At 44.5% G+C, this 20,140-nt stretch overlaps 1 protein-coding gene across 1 annotated transcript; it reads right to left on the bottom strand.

The window, feature by feature from the left end:
- Positions 1 to 10,709: 10,709 nt before the first annotated feature.
- On the bottom strand, positions 10,710 to 19,805 carry LOC127770050 (DNA-directed RNA polymerases IV and V subunit 2-like). Its single transcript, XM_052295714.1, has 8 exons — positions 19,686 to 19,805; positions 17,472 to 18,076; positions 16,689 to 16,895; positions 15,032 to 15,912; positions 14,665 to 14,956; positions 12,924 to 13,940; positions 11,992 to 12,263; positions 10,710 to 11,605 (listed from the first exon to the last, which is right to left on the bottom strand). Exons 2-8 carry the CDS (start codon positions 18,057 to 18,059, stop codon positions 11,104 to 11,106), a joined length of 3,759 nt encoding a protein of 1,252 aa, XP_052151674.1. The 5' UTR covers positions 18,060 to 18,076; positions 19,686 to 19,805; the 3' UTR covers positions 10,710 to 11,103.
- Positions 19,806 to 20,140: the final 335 nt, after the last annotated feature.

Here is a 20,140-nt window from a genome sequence, read left to right as displayed (position 1 = left end):
TCTCCCACATGATGCATGCTATGTCTTTTTGTTGCCCAATTTCAGAGTTTGCCAATTCACCACGAAATCTCCTGCCAGTCCTTAAAGCAGAAGAAATGCAGCTGGTAGACTAAAATGGAAACGTAACACAAGTCTTCGCGTCTCTAGGATTAACAAATATCACCAAAAATTAAAAAGAAAATATGCATGTATGTCATATAGGATTACACATATGTGTACTTCTAAAATACGCAGGCAACAAATTCTGTTCATCTGTTGTGATGCAATTTGGCAATTCGAACCACTCATTTCTGAACTCCTCGACAACTTCCATCTTCCCTACACCTACAGCACTTTCAACTTCTGATCAGGAGCCTTCTGACTGCAACTTTCTTGCAACCTTCACGTTTTGTTTCGAATGAAATTATAGTAGTATTAAGCTTTTAACATTTACTACCTTGTAAAACCTCCTTTTGCAAGCATATATTACTCCCTCCATTCCAAAATATAAGGCACAACCACCCTTAACCTAAAGACCAAGAAACAATTACTATCATCTCTTTGTTTGAATCAATCCAATTAATACAATACATGCACCCAATAGAATTAAACATCTCGTGAGTGTATGATTTAAAAAGTAATAATTTAGAAGAGAAGAGACGCTAATTAATTGTCATGCATGCATGCACGCGTTATATTATGAAACACCTTAAAAAGGTAGTTGTGCCCTATATTTTAGAATGGAGGGAGTATAATCGAAGATATTGTTTGCTGCAGTGAGAATGTGTTGCGAGACAACATACGGAAATTCTGCATTTTCCAGTTTGAAGTTGTATATTGTACATCTTCTCTGACTTTTGTTGCTTCGCCAACTGTATGACGGGAACCCATTCATATCAAAATTTCACGCTTCCCGTGCTTCAATCCAGTTGATCTGACGGCTAGATCCTACTAGTAACATAGAGCTGGGCCTTAGGCCATGCTTTCCTGGGCCGGCCCAAGGCACAATGGCCCGGCCCAGCACGACTCGCCAAGATACCAGCGGATAGGCAGGCGGCCTCTCCTCTCCGTCGGCGACGCTCGCCGCCGGCCGCATTCTCGCGTCAGTCGTCACAGATGCAGCCGCCGTCGCGCCCGTAAAATCCTAGCACCATCACTCTGTTTCTCCGATTGCCATCCGCCCGGCCGCGCGGCGCGCGCTCCCGATTCGGTCGAACTGGGTAGCGCGCGCGCGCGGCGGCAGCCGCCTCCGGTGGTGGCGATCCACTGATCAATTCGCGGTCGTCGAAGCAGTGGCGCCGCCATTGGAGTCGGAAAGCTAGCACGTACGAGATCGGCGGTCCAGCAAGCAAGCAGTCGGCCGTTCCGTCCACGCATGTATATCATATCGCGCCGCCGTAGCGGCGTGACGTACCGGCAGGCCGGCCTGCAAGCTCGCCGTGCGCGCGATCGTCGTCTAGCCTGGACCCCGGATTGACGACGGCAAAGGCTTCAAATTGAACCAGTTTCAAAATCTTAATTTGGGGATTCATCATCAGTACACAATGTGTAAACCATTTCTTTCAATTTTAAACCTAGATTTCCATATGTTAACAGAATTGATTGTGAAAATGATTTGTAAATGTTCTCATCATATACTAGAATACAGTCAATTATTATACAGTAAGAGGTAAACACACATACTATGCGCTCCTCAATATATAGATGTTGTACAGTGGTCAGGAAATAATAGAGGTAATAGATCACTTTTAAGTGAAATGTTCCTCGTTGATATCTGATACCTCTTGTACATGCTTTCAATTAAGTAACAGAAAAGATAAAGCATCCCACATCTCAAAATGTAAGCCCTTGTTTTAACTTTTGCAGTCGCTAACTATATGTAAGTATAAATTATGTACCAGAACATACTAGCAGCAATAGCAGCAGCAACAGCAACAACAGTAGGAGCAGCAAAAACAACATCAATGAAATATTTACTTATTATGAATGCATTTTGTAAGACAAAATCCAACATTACTTGGACAAAGTGATCAACTTATATACTTAAGCACAAATAAATAGTCAATCTAGAAGAACAAATTAATGTTTTACTTGCTATATATATATATATATATATATATATATATATATATATATATATATATATATATATATATATATATATATATATATATATATGTGCGCGCGCGCGCGCGCGCAAATTTTACATAGTTATATAGTTTGAGTTTAGCCTACCTGTTTTATGAATTCGACTAACATGTATTGCATGTCAAACGGGTGAATATAGCATTGGCAATGACAACGAGAGCATTGTTACTGATCAGTTAGTCATTGAGTTTCAAAACATACAAAAACCCCATATGGAGCACCAAGAGCTAGCTACAATAAATGTACACAAGCAACTATCAAGCATAGCAATATTCCCTTCAATTCAAATTGTGGCACTCATGTAAAAGAGTAATTTTAGTAGTGTCATATTAAGTGCTTGAACGAAGCTCACGATAGTGCTGAACGGCTCCCATTGATCCTTCTCATGCTCATTTGACCTACATTATTCATCAACATCATATAGTAAATGTTTGGTGACACCAAGAGCTACTCCAAACACTTCACAACATCACTTGAATTAGTGTCGTATGAAGAGTTTAAAGAGAACTCATGGCAATACCAAATATGGCTCGTAGTTTGAAACATCACATGTTAAATGCTTGGGAACATCAAGAGTTCCCCCAAACACTTCACAATAGGCATTGAAATAGTGCCACGTGAAGTGCTTGAAGGGAACTCACGGTGATACCAAACTAGGCTTCACCTCTTGTAGTATGAAATGTCACTAATTACTCAATGCTTGGTGATGTCGAGAGTTCCCCCAAACACTTCACATAGTAGGTCCTAAAATAGTGCCACGTGAAGTGCTTGAAGGGAACTCACGGTGATACCAAACTAGGCTTCACCTCTTGTAGTATGAAATGTCACTAATTACTCAATGCTTGGTGATGTCGAGAGTTCCCCCAAACACTTCACATAGTAGGTCCTAAAATAGTGCCACGTGAAGTGGTTGAAGGGAACTCACGATAATACCAAACGTGGCTCTTATCTCAATCTTGTGGTTTAAACACTATCTATTAAATGTTTGGCGATACCAAGAGTTCCCCCAAACACTTCACATGATAGACATTGAAATAGTGTCACGTGAAGTGCTTGAAGGGAACTCACGATAATACCAAACGTGACTCTTATCTCAATATTGTGGCTTAAACACTATGTATTAAATGTTTGATGGCACTGAGAGTTCCTCCAAACACTTCATAACAACCCTAACAATAATGGTGTCGTATGAAGTGCTTAAAGAGAACTCATAGTAATACCAAACTTTTCTCTTATCTCTTGTAGTCTAAACGCTATATATTTGAATGCTTGGCGACACCGAGAGTTCCCCCAAACACTTCACAACAACTCTCAAAATAGTGCGTCGTGAAGTGCTTGAAGGGAACTCCTGGGGTCTCCAAACCTAATCATGCATTCTCCATCACTTACAAATTGAATATCATATGTAGGGCCATCAATTATAATTCCTAAAGTACAAGCACTTGCAGACCTAACATGAAAATGTTGATTGCCAACCGGAGTTCCCCCAAACACTTCACTATATACAACTAGCTTTTGGCCCCATGCTCACAGTTTTGTAACAGTGTAATGCAATGAAGCCTAGCTAGCTATCTACTGAAGTGATTTGAGGAGAACTCCAGTGGACAACCAACCAAATTATGACTCCTAGACCTGATTTCCTCATTTTTGATGTGGACCACTTCACTTGTTTAATCTGCCTTGATGATGAGCACAGAGCCGGCGGCTATTTATAAGTGTATGTATGACTAAAGAGTAAGCTAGCTAGCCATCTGCCTCCTGTGGACTGAGGAGTGTGCACATGGTCCTTGCAATGGAGCTGGCATATATTGGATGAACTTGGCAATGGATGCACCTAGCCGTAATGCAGCCTAGGTTAGAAGATGGAGTGTAGTGAAGAGAATCCAATGTGACCTTTGGGCTGCACTGAGCTCCGAATCGTAGAAAGCATGCATATGTGGAGCAAAAAAGTGCCCAGCCCTGCAAATTCCTTATCACCAGCAGAGCACTGTGTCGTCGCCTGGTTTCTGTCCACGCACATTTCTTTCGTCCCAACGAGATGGAGAGAGATCGTTCTGACCACTGATTTGCTGCAAATAATGTGCAGATTGCATGCTTGTGGGAAGAAACACGTATATGCAAGCTTGGATTGCGAGTAATCTTTTCTTAGTTTGTAGGTTTCGTATAATACGTCATTGCGAAATAAAATTTATAAATATAAATTAAATTTTACGTAAAAATTTACGATTATATACATGCTTTTGAACGACTTGTGAAAATATACACCTACCACAGTTGAAAAATATGCGAGCGATTGTTTTACCAACAACCGGAACAATCCCGCGACGTGAGCATGCAGTACGTGTTGGTCCCGCGGGCCGGCCACGCCGGCCGTGCGGCACCGGTCAGAATGCGGCATGCATCATGCTGCTTGGCTGTTCGGTTGTCACGCCCCGAACTAATCCTGAGCGGAACTAGCCCGTGACGCTCCAAATTAACCTGTTAATCGATACCAGTCCCAGGAAACAGTGCTGGTATCACAGGAAGACAGAATAACACAGCAACAGAGGTCTCTTTATTATAGAGTAGGAGTACAGTCATGTTGGGCTGCGGACAGATCCCGAGCTCACAACTGCATTACAAAAGGGAAGCAGAAGCCAAGACTTTGACCACACATCACAGGCGCGACTTGGGAACTAGACCGAAACCCTAAAACTCGTCGTAGCCGGCTTGCTCCTGGAAGAACTCCTCATCGGCGGGATCCGCTTCATCTTCTTCAGCAACTGGGGGGGATTATTTATATAGAGCAAGGGTGAGTACGGGAGTACTCAGCAAGCCATGGGAAATAAGTGTTTAATGCAGGCTTCAAGGAAAGGCTGTTGTTTTTGCAATTGATTTTATTTGAACTTATTTCTGAAACGACTAAGTGAGTGTTTCTCAAACGACACAGATGAGACAGTGCGTCTCGTCCGGTCGGAGTATGTGCAATGTATCAGTCTTTTTGAATTGTTCAAGATTGGCACCCGGCCAACAGCTTTCAAACAGCCACCGGGCCTGGCTGATCCCATCAGCCGCAGATTTTCCAAACATCAAACTCATTTCACAACAGCAAATTTCACAAGGCAGTAGTCAAACAAAACTATGCTAGGAATCACCTCACATCCGCCCATGACCGTGGGCACGGCTGTTCGAACAGTTTAATAACCTCTGCAGAGGGGGTACACTTTACCCACACGACATTACTAACCCGGATCATCCAGCCCGTGCAGAACGGCCACGACTAGAGACCTTAAGGCTTTCATGACAAGGCATTTCGAAAGCCGACACAGGTTCACCATATGCCAACGAGAGGGGTCCCAGACCAACACCAGATTAGGTCCCAGACCATACTGTGCCAGGAAGCCCAGGGGTCCTCCCTGACACCACCCCGGCGAATCCACATGTCTCTTGGCATCAAGGCTCCCCTAATTAACTAATTACTCAGCCAGGGGTGTCCCATTCCACCCATGTGGTCGTACTTGTCTTATGTTCGGATGAAATTCCAAGGAAACGGTCCTTAAGTGCAAGAGCGGGAAACCATACACCCGGTACGTTCCCCGGTCCGCGATTTTGGAAATTCATTTAGTTCGCAAGCACCGACCCAGGTGTCGGGTTTTCCAAGTCTTTTGTAAAACCCAAGTTTTACCCAAGATGTTTCTCAGATTTTAAGTTTGAAGGCGACCGTCGATACCCGTGCAGAGTGCACGATTATCGAGGCGCAACTAGGTGGTTACAAGGGAACATGGTATAACAATTACAATGAAAGGATCAGATGCAACAAGTTAGGTAGGCACACCGGTCTGCCTTGCAGACGGTGCAAACAAATTAAGTGCAATCCTATTAATGCATAGTGTTTTGCAAGCAACATAATTAAGTTCAAATATAGGCTCAAGATGTTCAAGGGTGGCTTGCCTTGCTCGAGATCTTGAGCTTGATCCTCGAAATCCTCGCACTGCGGGTCTTCGGGCTCCGAAACTACACGCGAAACGGGACAACTCAACAAATGGCGAAAAATAAAGCCCTATTATTGACCTCTAAGCGTGCCATTAGATAGATCTCGAGATTTGAGGAATTTTGGAAGTTGAACGGAGTCAAACGGACATACGATTGAGAAGATATTGAATTTCTAAGATTATTGGATTTTTGATCAAAAGGAAAAGGATTTGATTAAACCCTTTTGAAAAAGAAAAAGAAACAGGGAGGAGAAATAGACTTCCCTCGGGCAGCTAGGGCGCGGCCCGAGAGAAAAGGGCGCGGCTCGGCCGAGCTTAATGGGCCGGCCGGCCCGAGAAGGCGGCCCAAGGCACGCGTGAGAGGGGAGGAGAGAGGGAGCCGGTGGGCCGGGTCCTTCTCGCATGGTCCCGAGTGGGACCCGCTTGTCGGTGGCTCGGCTCACCGTGCGGAGGGAGCACGCGGCGCGTGCTAGGGTTCGGGGAGAGATACGCGGTGCACGCGCGCGGTTCGCGGAGGACGCGGATGCGGCGGGCCCACGCGCAGCCTCACGGCTCACGGTGGACCGCGCGTGCGAGCGGGGCCGGAGGGATCGGCTGACCGGGGTCGGCTCGACCCGGTCTTGGCCGAGCTGGCGCCGACGTGGCGCCTACGTGGCTGCCACGTGGGCCGGCGGGAGGTAGACGACGACGTTGGCCGAAACGGACGGCGGACGATAGCGGCGAGCGGCGGAGCGAACCACGGCGATACAGGCGAAAGCGAGCACTCCAGGAGGTTGCACGGGACGAGAGGAGGCGAGCCAACGGCTCGGATTCGCCGGGGGATGCTCGACGGCGGCGGATTGCGGCGGCGGCAACCGGCGGCGAGGGTAAGGGAAACGGCGACGAGGTCACGAGGGGTCGATTCCCGGCGGTGAGAGCATCTACGCGGCTACGGGAATCCGTTGCTAGCGTCGGATTAGGCGGAGCTACGCCGAGCGAGGCCGGCGACGAGCGGGTGCTACGAAGCACGGGCGGCGACGGCGGCGAGCACACGGCGGGCGGCGGCAACGGTCGGGGCGGCGCCAGCTAGCTACGGGGAGGCTACTCGTGCTACTACCCGAGTCTAAGAGGAGGAGATGGAACGAGAAGGGAGAACGGAGGGAGACACTACCGTGCGGGGAAGGGGGCGCAGTGACGAGAACCAACGGCGCGAGAGCGATCTCTCCGGCCTCGGGCCGGGGAAGAGGAAGAAGACGAGCGCCCGGAGTCCCCTTCCGCGTCCTAGCGTGCACCGGCTCCTCCGGCACACGCGACGGCGGTGGTCGGCGAGAGAGATGGAGGGACGGCAATGGCGCGGGCGAAAACGGGGAAGATTTGGGAGGGGAAAAGGAAGGGAGGCGCTTGGGTTTATAGGGCGGCAATGTCGGTTTGGTGGAGGGGAACCGACTTGGACGGTCAAGCCAGCGAGCTGGTGCTCCGGCTAGCGGCCAAATCGGCGACAGGGAGGAGGGGAATGACGCCGGCGAAGGAAGAGAAAGAAAGAAAAAGGAAGGGAGAAAGGGAGCTTGTCCTTTTCCACTTTGGGAAAAGGAGGAGGGAGCGGGGGCTACGCGGCAGAGAGGGGGGGCTCAGCCTCCGGCCCTTGGAGGTACGCGCGTGAAGAGAGGCGGGGCCGAGTCGATGACGACGGCGATGACGGCGGGGCGGTTTGGAGTGAAGCGGCGACACGGGCGGCAGACGCGGGGCAGGCGCGGCAGGTGCTGACGGCGGGGGCGACTGGCCGGTCAGCCACCACGGCGCGCGCGCGCGGGCGGCGCGGCGATTTGGGCGGCTTCGGCGGGAAAGGCAGCGAGAGCGGGAGGGAAGGCTCGGCGCGGCACACGGCAAAGCGGAGAGAGAGAGAGAGAGAGAGCCGGGAGGGATGGGGAAGATGGGCCGAGAGGGATTCGGCCCATTGAACCCTAGGGAGGCGAATTAGACTTTTGCGGAGGGATTTGATTTGGGATGGATTTGGATTTGGGATTGAACTCGACGATAGATCGGGGATTTGAGATCTAAGATGGCACGGACGCTAGACAACAAGCAAAGAAATAGATTTCGCAATTAGGGTTTTTAAGATATAGTTTTCCCGCTAGGCGCCACGACGGAACGGGCGCTACATCGGTCGGGCACGGCCGGTCCGTGAGACCGCGCAGCCGGTCCACGGGACCGACGTAGTACCGCACCTCTGCGTCGCAGGATTGTTTCGGTCATCGGTCCCATACTTTCGTGCCATGTAAAATAACCAGCCACGAAAAATAACCGGCAGCGCATCTCTAAATCACAGTACGCGTATATTTTTACAAACCTTTTAAAGTCATGTGTATAATTAAAAAAGGTAAAAAATAATGTATATTTTAGATTTTATTTTGTCATTGCGTTCGTTGCCACGCATTGTTCCCTGTCTTTTCTTGATGTGATCCGCTTGCAATTCGCCCATTTGCCAGTAGTGCTGAGTGCTGTAGTGAATTGCCTTGATAAAAAGAATATATTTGGGCATCATATTATGACATGGTGAACAATCGAGCATTTCCTAGTTCAATATGTAGTGTACAAACGAATTAAATTTGGAAATATACAGTTTATTATTTTACTTGGGATTTAATTTTTTTTTGACACAAATATACCATCGATATTGCTCAACATTACATGAAAATGACACGAACATGACGACGCAAGTGGTCTGGCACGGGGATAGCACGAGATCACGCAGTCTTGCATGGCCAAATAACGACAACGTTTTAAAAATTGACTAATTAGTGATAATTATTCTGATTAGGGACTAATTAATAATAATCGCTAATAAGAATAATTAATCACTAATTAAGCTATTTGAAATGACGAGACACTCCGGATGGCTAGTTTGTTATACGAGACTGTTCGGTCTCGCTGTTTGGTGTAGTCTCGCACCTTCCGCTAGGCAAGAGCGAGCGGTCCCGCACCGTCTCCATGCGACACCGTCAGTGTCGTCGCGTCTATATTATTTTCACGTATCCGTTGAGCGATACCGACGGTATATTTGTGCCAAAATAATTAAATTTTGAATATTTTTGAAAAAAAAACAAATGAACAATATATGTTCAAATTTAATTCGTGTACACACCCGGTTCAGTAACTAGATGACACATTGACATATTACATACTGAATTCTACTAGTATCACTTTGTTGAACTAGTTTATGAGTTGAGAATCTAGTGACGATGAAATTACCCTATGAGCGTCAGATCATCATGTACGAGCGAACATAAACTATATATATTCAGCTGTCTTTTGCATGTCGGTAGCCGGTGGGTGTCACAGGCTTCCCAGTGATAGAGGGCAGCAATCATACAGATAAACAATGCAAAAACACACTACCTAATCTGGCATCTTTTATTATTAAATTTGTCCAAATCGAACGGACTACTTGTGTCATTATGCATATATGACTGTATGGGCAGGCAGCATAAAGAGAGAGAGAGAGAGAGAAAAGTTGGGACACACATAAACAGTAGGATGGCAGCATTTTCTCTGCCACCAGATAATCGATGAGTCATATTCCCAAATCACAAAACCATATGCTCAAAAAGGAGAAAGAGAAAAGGTGGAGAAGGCGTCCAGGTTCAATGTATGCGATCCTTGTCATTGCAATTTGCAAGGACAACTTTCAGGACCCCCAAGCTGACCACTTTCAAAGCATGTCCAAATAGCAGGCTACTAGGTTCCAGCTTTAGGAGGAGAGGAGAGATATTTGTAGTATAAGTAGCTTTGGAGAAGGTACATTCCTAAAGCCAAGATGCATCAAGAACTATTCTTCTTCAAGCTGTAGCCTGTAGGAGGAGGTTGCGTCAGATGGAGTTCCCCCATTCACTTCTGGTTCTTGTTTGCTTCTTCAGGTAGAGTTGATTTGGTTTTGATAATTTTCGTGTTCATGATTCATCGGGAGATGGATTTGTTTCTCAGTATCCTCATGTATGCTGTAGCTGGATTGTATCAAAGCAAATAAATCGACGATGAGTAAAGAGATTATATGTGTTTCTCGATCTTATTAGTTACTCCTACTTGTCTATTTGTGTGTTCGGATGTGATGACCTCAAGAAATGCAAATGAGTTAGTTTCATGTGGCCCTCTAGAGACCGAAAGGTCACAGATCCAACAGGCAAGTAACCCATCAGTGTAAGATGTTTAGGCCGTGTAGTGGACCTCTGGACTAGCGGGCATATCGATTCTGCAACGCAAAATCGCACGAGGTTTCTAATGAACTTTATAACCGAGTAACCACGGTTTAAAAAAACCATACAATTATCACGTGCAATAATCTTCTCAGTTTTTAAAACTACGATATACCTCATGGTAACCGTACGATTATGGGATAACAACATCTCTATCCCAACAGATTTGGTTATCCTAACAGATTTGGTAAACCCTTCTAGTAACGTTCTCGAGTCTTTGCAGACAGCCAGCCCGAGTTATGAACCATGATGCGTAAATCGTGAACCATCCAGCTTACATGACTGGGTCACGCCACAGGCGAACCATACACCAAACACGATTGGGTCAGGTTGAAGGCCGCAACACAAACACTCCCTGATCACAACAAACAGGATCCGGTCAAAACACGAAAGCATGCATGCATGCATAAGCTTCATCACAGAACAGCAAAAGCAGGAGATGGGAAATGAGTTTTCATCCAAATGTGCATAGTACAGTGCCAAGGTGAAACATCGAACTATAGCAAAAGGGTTTTCAGTTGACCTCTGATTCACCCCATCCCTAATTATGCCATCGGTTGGTCACAGGACATCAAAGGCAGGTGATGGGAATTGAGTCTTCACCCAAATAAATAGCAAAAGAAAGGTTTCACCTGACTTCAGATTCACCCCTCCTAGCTATGCCATCGTCCAACCGGAAGAGAAGTCATGTGGCTACAACACTAATGCCCATAACAGAATCTCCAAGGGACAACGAGGATATATATACATGGTGAGTCGATAGTAGATGTGGAGTTCTAGCAGACTTCCGTCTCAAATCTAAGGCAGATCCCCATGCTGAATAGCTCTTGATAGAGCAGCTTTGCGCCGTAGGGCACATTGATCCTTACTATGTTTTCAGAAGAGCGGCAGAACCCACAGTATGGCCCCCGGATCTTCTTTCCTCCTGGGACAGGCCTCATGATAACATTCGCCACACGTTCGCACGTCTGGCAGACGTGCATCTGCGAGAAGTCACTAAGCATGAAGAGCCGCTCATGGAGGTTGGCTGCTGCACCATGGGCGAGGAGGCAGTCACGCTCCATTTCTCCAAACTTCACTCCCCCAAACCTCTTCCTGTCAGCAACAGGTTGCCGTGTTAGGGGGTGCACTGGCCCCGTGTTCCTGAACTTGACCTTATCTTCTGCCATGTGTATCAGCCTCTGGTAAAAAGTAGGACCCATGAAAATCAATGAGTGCATCCTTTCACCAGTCCGGCCATTGAGAACACTTTCAGCTCCCCATCTCGAAAATCCAGCCCTGAAATGGAACGAGACATCAGTTTGTAGTAATGTTTCACTACAAGACATTTTCTGAAACAATTGTTTATGCCACTTAAGGTGACATGCACACATTGACCTGATTGATCAACATATCAAGAATAAGTGATGCTGAATTGCGCACTTGTAAAACTGCACTGTTTTTTGTCTTTTTTTGCTCAATGTGCACTTTGCAGTAATAACGAACAAGATTTACAAGAAAGCTCAAACAATATCAGTTTGTGTGTAACCACATAGTTAAACAAACAGACTTGAGCGATAATGCCCCTCCGAAATCATTTCATCTATTGTACCAATGTGCGTGAAGAGGTTGGTTAGTGAATTTAGGAAAGAAACCAATTCATCCATTAGAGAAGAAACACTTACTTGTGTAATTGGTCTGTGATCACATCAAACGATGCTGTTGTGAATGGTGTAGCATATCTCATTGTACCACCGAGGGCAATTCCTTTCCCCAAAGCAGCTTCAAGAAGCTGGCCTGGAGTTTGACGGGTAGGAAATGCATGTGGATTTATCACAATATCTGGTACTATTCCTTGGTAAGTAAATGGGAAATTCTCCTGAGATTCTAGAAAACCAACGACACCTTTCTGGCCATGCATGCTGGAAAATTTATCTCCAAGGCAAGGTGATCGAACCTGAACTCAGTGAATGTAAATATCATATTAACAAAACTTAATTTGGCCACCAGAACTCAGTGAATGTAAATATCATATTACAGCCTAAAATATTAGAAAAAACATATGATAGAATAAGATTGCCAAGTCACTAGTCTTGGGTGACTCATGTAGTCATGTGACAACGACTAGGTGACACCTAGTTGACAATGCAATTACTAAATCATGTTTAGCAGTGAAATTAAATAATAAGGAAATAAGCAGGATCTGGACTGCCAGATCAAGTAAGTCATGCAAGCATCCTGTATGGCAATGATTACGATACTCCAATATTCGATAACTTGATCTCCCCACAAATATGCCAGTTTGGACATTGCACAATTGCACTCTGAAACCAATTTCTATGAAAATGCTGGTAGCTATTAGAATTTACTAAATGTTAGTGGCATAATTGAATGAAAGTGTTGTACATGATAGATCTAGTAATGGTTTTACCATATACACAATCTCTCTTTTATGTCATCACTCGGAAAGTCCAAAAGTTTGATTGCACATTTTCAAAAGGGACAGCATTCTATTGTTGAGTACTATAATATGAATATAGTGGCAACTGGCAACCAATGTCAGGATCATGAATATGCTGGATAGAAGATACATGTTTAATAAAAACAATATCATTACCTGTCTTAGAGTAACAACTGCAAAGTTCTTCCCCTCATCATTAGCTGAAAGTAATACCCTCTGCACCATACCCTTTTCAGTATGCTTCAGCTTAATACTATGATCTTCACCAGATTCTGAGACCTTTCCAATGACAATGTCACCACTCTGAAGACTTGCACCGACATATGGTAATCCATCATCGTCAAGATTGTCAACACGTCCTCTCTTGCTTTGCATTTTACCGAAGTCAATCTTATCCTTCATTTTTAGTCGTTTGTTGCCACCTGGCCCACCTTTGTTCTCTACTTCAGCCTTATAGTTCCTGAAGTGCTCAGTCCTAAACATACCCCGCTCAAGAGAAGCCCTATTCATAACCAGGGAATCTTCTTGATTAAACCCCTGATGAACATTCACTGCCACTATTGCATTTTGGCCATTGAAATACTCTGGTCTGGCAAAGTCATCCTTTCTCCCAAAAGTATATTCTGATCTACCAATGCAGTCAGCTATCACTGTTTTGAAAAGGGGTCTCTGAGGATAGTAAAGTTGATGGGAAAGGGTATCAACTCTGATGTGCGGATTTGTTGTAGAGTATCCAATAGCTTGCTGTGAATGTTTTTCAGATTGGTAAAGAACCCTCCGAGCAAAATTGTGGTTCGCAAAAGGGATAATACCACAACTTAATCCTAGCAGAAAAGAAAGATCCAGCTCACAGTGCGTATAACCTGAAACCTCCCCTCCGATCTTCCTCTTAACATTGAAGACATCCTCTGCTTTATTCATTTTTACCATGGGAGCCTCTTCTTCACTCTCAAATAGGTTCCTGATGCCCCAGGCACTTCGTATATCTTCCTCTTCTTCAACGCCAATAAACTCAATTATTTCTTGTTGCATTAACCACTGAAAAGAATATGAACTGCCCTTCGGTCTCCTAATTTTATTGAGATTTTCAACCACAAGAAGCGGTCTGAGGATTCGACCTGCATCAGAAAACACCCGAACTTCCCTTTGGTGCTTGTCCCATTTTATCTCAACCTAATCAAATGGATCATTAAAAAAAGATACACTATTAGTGGCAACATGTAAAGTATCCCTCGTTATGTCTCTGTTCCAGAATGTAACTTACTTGGGATCTAGAGGCCATTAATATATATTACTCCCTCTGTCCCAGAATATAGCAACATAGAACGACTAGATGGGACACCACCTAGAACAACATATCTAGACAGAGTCCTAGGTTGCTATATTTTGGGACAGAGGAAGTAAACACATAAAACTGTATAAAAATATATCATTATCTGTCTTGATAGATGTTTCCATATATTCCTTCCTTTTGTTACATCAGGCTATAAAACTATTGTCAAGTTGTTATGTTGGAGACACAATATACACTTTATTTATTCAACGGAGGGGGTAGCACATACTACACAGAAGGGGAAAAAATATGCAGGAACCAATATCCCAGTGTGTATGCATCCAGATAGAATACATAACTTAAATAGAGTCCAAATCAGGATTACCTAAATATAACGTTCAAAGCAACATTATTCAAGCTGAATAGAAGTAAGATAATACAGGTCAATGACTTACTAAGCATTCAGATTTGAGTTTGACCTTTCCAAAAAGGTTATGAAACAAAATTAGGGACTCTTCCTAACTAGGCATGATGAAGACTATGGGACTAGCACACCAATCATTGACATAATGCTCAAAAAAGGTTCCAACAGAAAACTTCTTGCCATGGGAAATGAGAGCAAACCTGTGGATCTATCAGACCACTGCGTCTCATGCACCTTAAACGCAAGACAAATGAAGCCGGGTCACTACAGGACCCCACCCAATCCCCATTCAGGAAGATTTTGTCCATTCTAGGAACCTCCTCTGTAGGAATCTCATGCAGCTTATTCATTCCACAAGAAATGAACCTGTCAATCAATGGCGGTGCTACTCTGGAGCTAACAGTAGCTGTAACAGCTAGATTTTTCACAAGTCCACAGTTTTCACCATCAGGAGTGGACATAAAACACAATTTTCCCCAGTAGGATGGATTTCTGTAAGTATTTTTTTTCTTCAAGTCAGTTTACATCATAGTACAAGATAGGCATGAAACATAAGAAGATACTTACGGATATCTTGCATCACCGGCTTTCCCAGCATAAGCAACTCGTTGGCGAGTTTTCCTCAAGTCCGAGATCATCTGAAGCGGATTTGTTCTCCTTAGTGTCGCAACAATTCCTGCACATCTTTCATTTCTTTTGTAAGGATGGCACCAAGAACCAGTAGAGAAGGCACGGTTTAGACCATTGGTAATAATTGAAGCATCCAGATAATGATCAAATTCTTGTAACTCACGCTCACTATTTAAATCTCTCTGCAAGGCCTTAACCATGAGTCTCTCTGCATGCCTAATATGCGCACGGAGTTCTCTTCCAAGCAATTCACCAGCTAGGTCCAACCTCTTGTTCCGGAAATCATCCTTGTTGTCACATTTGCGCTTCCCAGTGAAAGCCATTAAAAGGCATTTGACCATGTAACCTAAGAAAAGTGCTTTGTTCCGGTTCCCACTTATGCTGGGGAAGAGGTATTTAGCAATATAATCATCAAATGGCTCTGCAGGAGGAAATTTTGAATTCTTAATCAATTCGTCAACATACTGCCGGGCTTTATCTGATTTACGGAAGCCTTCACACAATTCATCTGATTCTTTAATAGTTGCGGTAATTGTGTTGATAACACAAGCATCACAGTCTTCCATATTTATAACATCAAAGATATCCTTATCTGATGATATGCCTAGTGCAAAAAACATCAACCATATTGGCATATTTGCATACAAAAAGGAGATGGAAATGATCTTCCCCCCACTGGCATCTTCATTATTTGCAGAATCAATTAGTTTTATATATATGCGCCTTCTTCTGATTGGAGACAAGAAAGAGACCATCCAGCAAGGACGGTCCTCAACCCAAATCCTGGTCAGACATTTTTGCTCTTGCGCAATGAATACCTGCAGCATTTAAAATTTATATAGTATGAAACATAGTGATATAAAATAAAAACGCCATATATGGTACAAAAACTTTCTTTCCAGCAGAGGGTTTAAACATTGAGAATCACTCTCCAACAGATCACTACGAATAATTAGGGCTATGGTCAGCTGTCCACACACTATACTAAAACGCCAAACAAAAAAAAATGAAATGATTCTACAGAACTAATTTGGAGGAAAATCTGTAGTGAAAACCACTACTTTGGATGACTTGGTGGTTTCCTATAAAGTAGTGGTTTTCCTCCAAACTTTGGAGGAAACCACGAGGTTATCCAAAAATTTCAAAAAGGGAGAGAAACTCACATAAAGGAAAGGTCATATTAGGCAACCATACGAAATCTCAAGATCAAATTTTGACTATCTATGAGATATGAAATTGACAATAGCGAAGAAAAAGAAAAAAAAATCAGGACAAGTACTTTTCCTTCATTATTTGCCAGTTTCATATCTCACAAACTATGTTGGGTTTGATGTTGATATTTTGCATGGATAACAATCACCATATCTACATGTGAGTTTTTCCTCTCTCTTTTTTTTTTACTTTTTGAGTAGGAGTTTCCAACTTTCCATTTAGGCAGAGGTTTCTACTATATAATTTCCCCCCACAACCTTGCAGTTCATCCTAGCATACAAAAATAAATGCTTGAACACATGATAATGAAAGAATGGAGACCAGGCACAATACATAATCACTGAATGATAAGGCAAGGAGAAACATGAATATACAGTATTACCTTCTCCATTCCCTTGATCAAAAAGTATCCACCAGAATCAAATTGGCAATCACTTTCCTTGAGTTTGTGGAGCCAACATAAATTTGACATAACCATAACTGGAAGGCGGCCAATATTTATATAATATGTTTCATTAATAATGTTTCGCTTGTAACCAAATTTATCATTCCCTGTTTTAGCCTTGTCACTCTTCTCCATAGAGTAAACCTGACACGGTTAAGAACATTTCAGTAAACCAGATTATAGTAACACCAAAGAAAACTAAGGAACACCAACACGTCATAGCTTTGTTTTGCATCAGGGAGACAAATCAGCGCACAATAATACTAGGAACAGGCAAATATATTGGCATAATAGTTCAATTAAGATAATAGGATCAGGCATGACTGAAACAGTACCATACATTATTCAACAGCGCATGCTGCTGACTGTGGAGCAGCTCAAGAAACACTAATCACCCATCTGATCCTTGACTGCTCCATTTCATGTTATACGCTTATAAGTGGACTATTTTATTCTATATTCTTCAGGTGATGTTCGGTGGATGGACAAATTGTCATGTGATGTTCACACTTTTACAAGCTAAGCGTAGGAGAACAGGAATTGATTGTGTGTTGTACACAGCGCTCAAAAAGTAGAAAAAGGAATTATGCTGAGCACATATAAGCATTTACAGCTACCTTTTTTTTTTGCATTGCTTATACCGTTTGTGCTCATGGCATTCAACAAATTATGGCATAAAAGTAAATATTTAGTGTAGAAAATAACAATAAGAACCCTGACCTGGAAATGAACTTCCACTTTCATTTTGGAAGAATATGTCATATTCTGTAGGCGAGCATGCCTTGGCTTCAGTTTGAGCGATTGTTCATCAATATCACATCCATGAGACCAAAATACTGGTTCTTCTAGTTGCACTCTTCCAAACTTGATGATAGCATGTCTCCAGCCACCTGGTCCTCTATTTGAAGGATCATAACTAGGCTCCACAGTCACTTCCCCCAGAGAATCAAAAAGTTCCTGGAGCCCATGTGAGACAAACTCGTTATAAGAATTTATCTGATGGCTGATCAGACCAATCTCATCAAAGAAGGACCTTGATGCTTCTTTGCAGAACTTTTCTAGGCTTGGAATACTCATGTCGACTGGAATTTGGGCATATGAGTCGCGCTTTCCTTTACCATCATCACCCAGAGATGATCTCGTGGTGTCCATAGAATGGCATCCTCTGTCAACATCCATAGAAGAATGCCCATTTGCATCATCCAATGTATGGGATACTCCCTCTCTAGCATCATCCAGCATCATAGGTTCCAGCTCAGGATCAACAACACAGGATGATTGCCCATTGTCCTTTGATGGCTCTTCCATAACTTCGAGGGAATAGCCTAGCAAACAGTGCAGTACCATCACAAAAACCATCTAACTAGATAGCAAACATTCAAGCAGTGGCAGAAGCAGAGTGTGCAGGTTGGGTATTCAAGGTTTAATAAAAACATATAACTAGTATCATTATATTAATGGAAAAATTAAATTAAATATTTTTCATAGTAGAGATACCATATTGAGACTTAGCACAATAGCACTAATACGAGGATGAAATAAACTATTGAAATCCTAACAAAAAAACAAGAAGAAAAAAGATGTCACCCCCCTCCCCCACGCGGCCCCACCCCCAAAAAAAAAGAATAGGAATGACTGAAAACCAAGAATCAAACCCAGAACCTGCAGTACAGATGTGTACGCCTGGTAACCAACAGAGCAGAGCCTTGTGGATTGATGCACGCTGTTTCCTAAACATGTGAGTATTTACCCGAACACCCATGAACATTGGCATGTTCACCCCTGAAGCACTAGAAATAGAAATCCTTGAACTTTGTGGCCATCCCCTTTTTCCACTGAAAATTCTACAGAGTCCTTTAATTGCCATTGATGTCTCATGGCTCACTGACATGTGGGCCCTAGACCCACATGGCACTGAGAGAATGAGTGGCAAATAAGGAAATGGATTAACTTTCAGTCATATAAAAGGAATTTATCCTTGAATTTACATGCATGGGGTACACGTAAACTCACGCGCAATGTGTGCACATACACTCGCCCGCATACAGTGTTTTCTTAAAAGGATAGGTATTTCAAACTCAGCACATCAGTAAAAGAAGCATTCAGCCTAAGATTCACTAGGTGACACAAAACTAGCAAAGGAACAAATCAGAGTGGCTGTACCCTTAATTTGTTTAACAGAACTGTATAAGCGAAAAAAGAATTATCTCAATATGTACTACTCCGCTAAATAACAGAATTAAAGGCCATCACTCATCCTGGCACAAAATATGTCACACAATTTACACCATAGCTCTCAATCATCACATGACAGGAACTAAAGGTACTGGCAGCATCAAGAGTTCGAATAAACAAATCACTAATAAATCCACAAAAAAGTGGACGATTTGGCACACCCTTCCATCCCAGAAAGACAGATTTGGATTAATTGCTGATAGACGCCATTGCAGTAGAGCGGCCTCAGCAACCCAACAAGGTTAGGTTTGCCAGCAAGATACCAACATACGCCAGTCTTAATAAAGCGGCGAGGGAGATGACCATCAGGAACAAAATCGTTCGAAGATCTCTGCCTCCGACCCCCCGCCGCAGCTTCAACCTCCTACCCCGGAATCTCGATCTACGAGACGTGCTCCGGCTTCTCCCCTGCTCCTCCCCTACTCCGCGCCGACCGAGCCGACCTAGGCAATCCACCCACCCAGCCACCCAGATGAAAACGTGCATGCTCCCCTACCCTACTCCTCCTCCCATCCCATCGAAAACCCACTCGCGACAGGGTGTAAACGACCCTCGTGGAAGAGCCACCTCGCCGGAGCACACGGAGCTCTCAACCCGCGAGAAATAAATGGGGGGAGGAGGAGGGGATTGAGGGGAGGGGGGCGGATGTTGGACGGGGCTCCTCACCAGAGCCCCCGTCACACGGGAGGGGGAATGTACCTGGTGGAGAGGAGGGGCGTCGCCGGAGGGCGAAACCCTAGTCGCCGGAGGCGGGGATTCCGGCGTCCGATGCGTGCGAGCGATGCTTCCGGGGAGAGTGAAGAGGGGGGAGAAGGGTTCTGGCGGAGAAGGGGATGGTCTGTGAGGGGTTTTATGTGGGGTAGCATGTTCAGTGGTGGCTGGAGAGAGAGGACCAGGCGGTTTTTTTATGAAAACCGGGCCAAACCGGTCCGACCAGTTTATCATTTGTTTTTCAACGATCGGCCGTCTGATCGAGTGCGCAAAGGTGCTGCCGGCGACGGAGCCGCCGTTCCCGAGTTCTGCCGTCGCGCCGCCGCCGCCGTGGACGTTCGATCTGTCGCCGGCGAGAGGGAGCGGCCGGAGAGGGTGGAGGGAGGGCTCGGTCGGGGAGGGTGAAGAAAACCGGCGGCGATGGTTGGAGCGTGGGACCCACT

The sequence above is a fragment of the Oryza glaberrima genome, chromosome 4 (assembly GCF_000147395.1).
Source record: "Oryza glaberrima chromosome 4, OglaRS2, whole genome shotgun sequence".
Classification (NCBI taxonomy): Eukaryota; Viridiplantae; Streptophyta; class Magnoliopsida; order Poales; family Poaceae; genus Oryza; species Oryza glaberrima.
The sequence above is the reverse complement of the archived record's forward strand: the minus strand, read 5'-3'. Positions and strand labels throughout refer to the sequence as shown.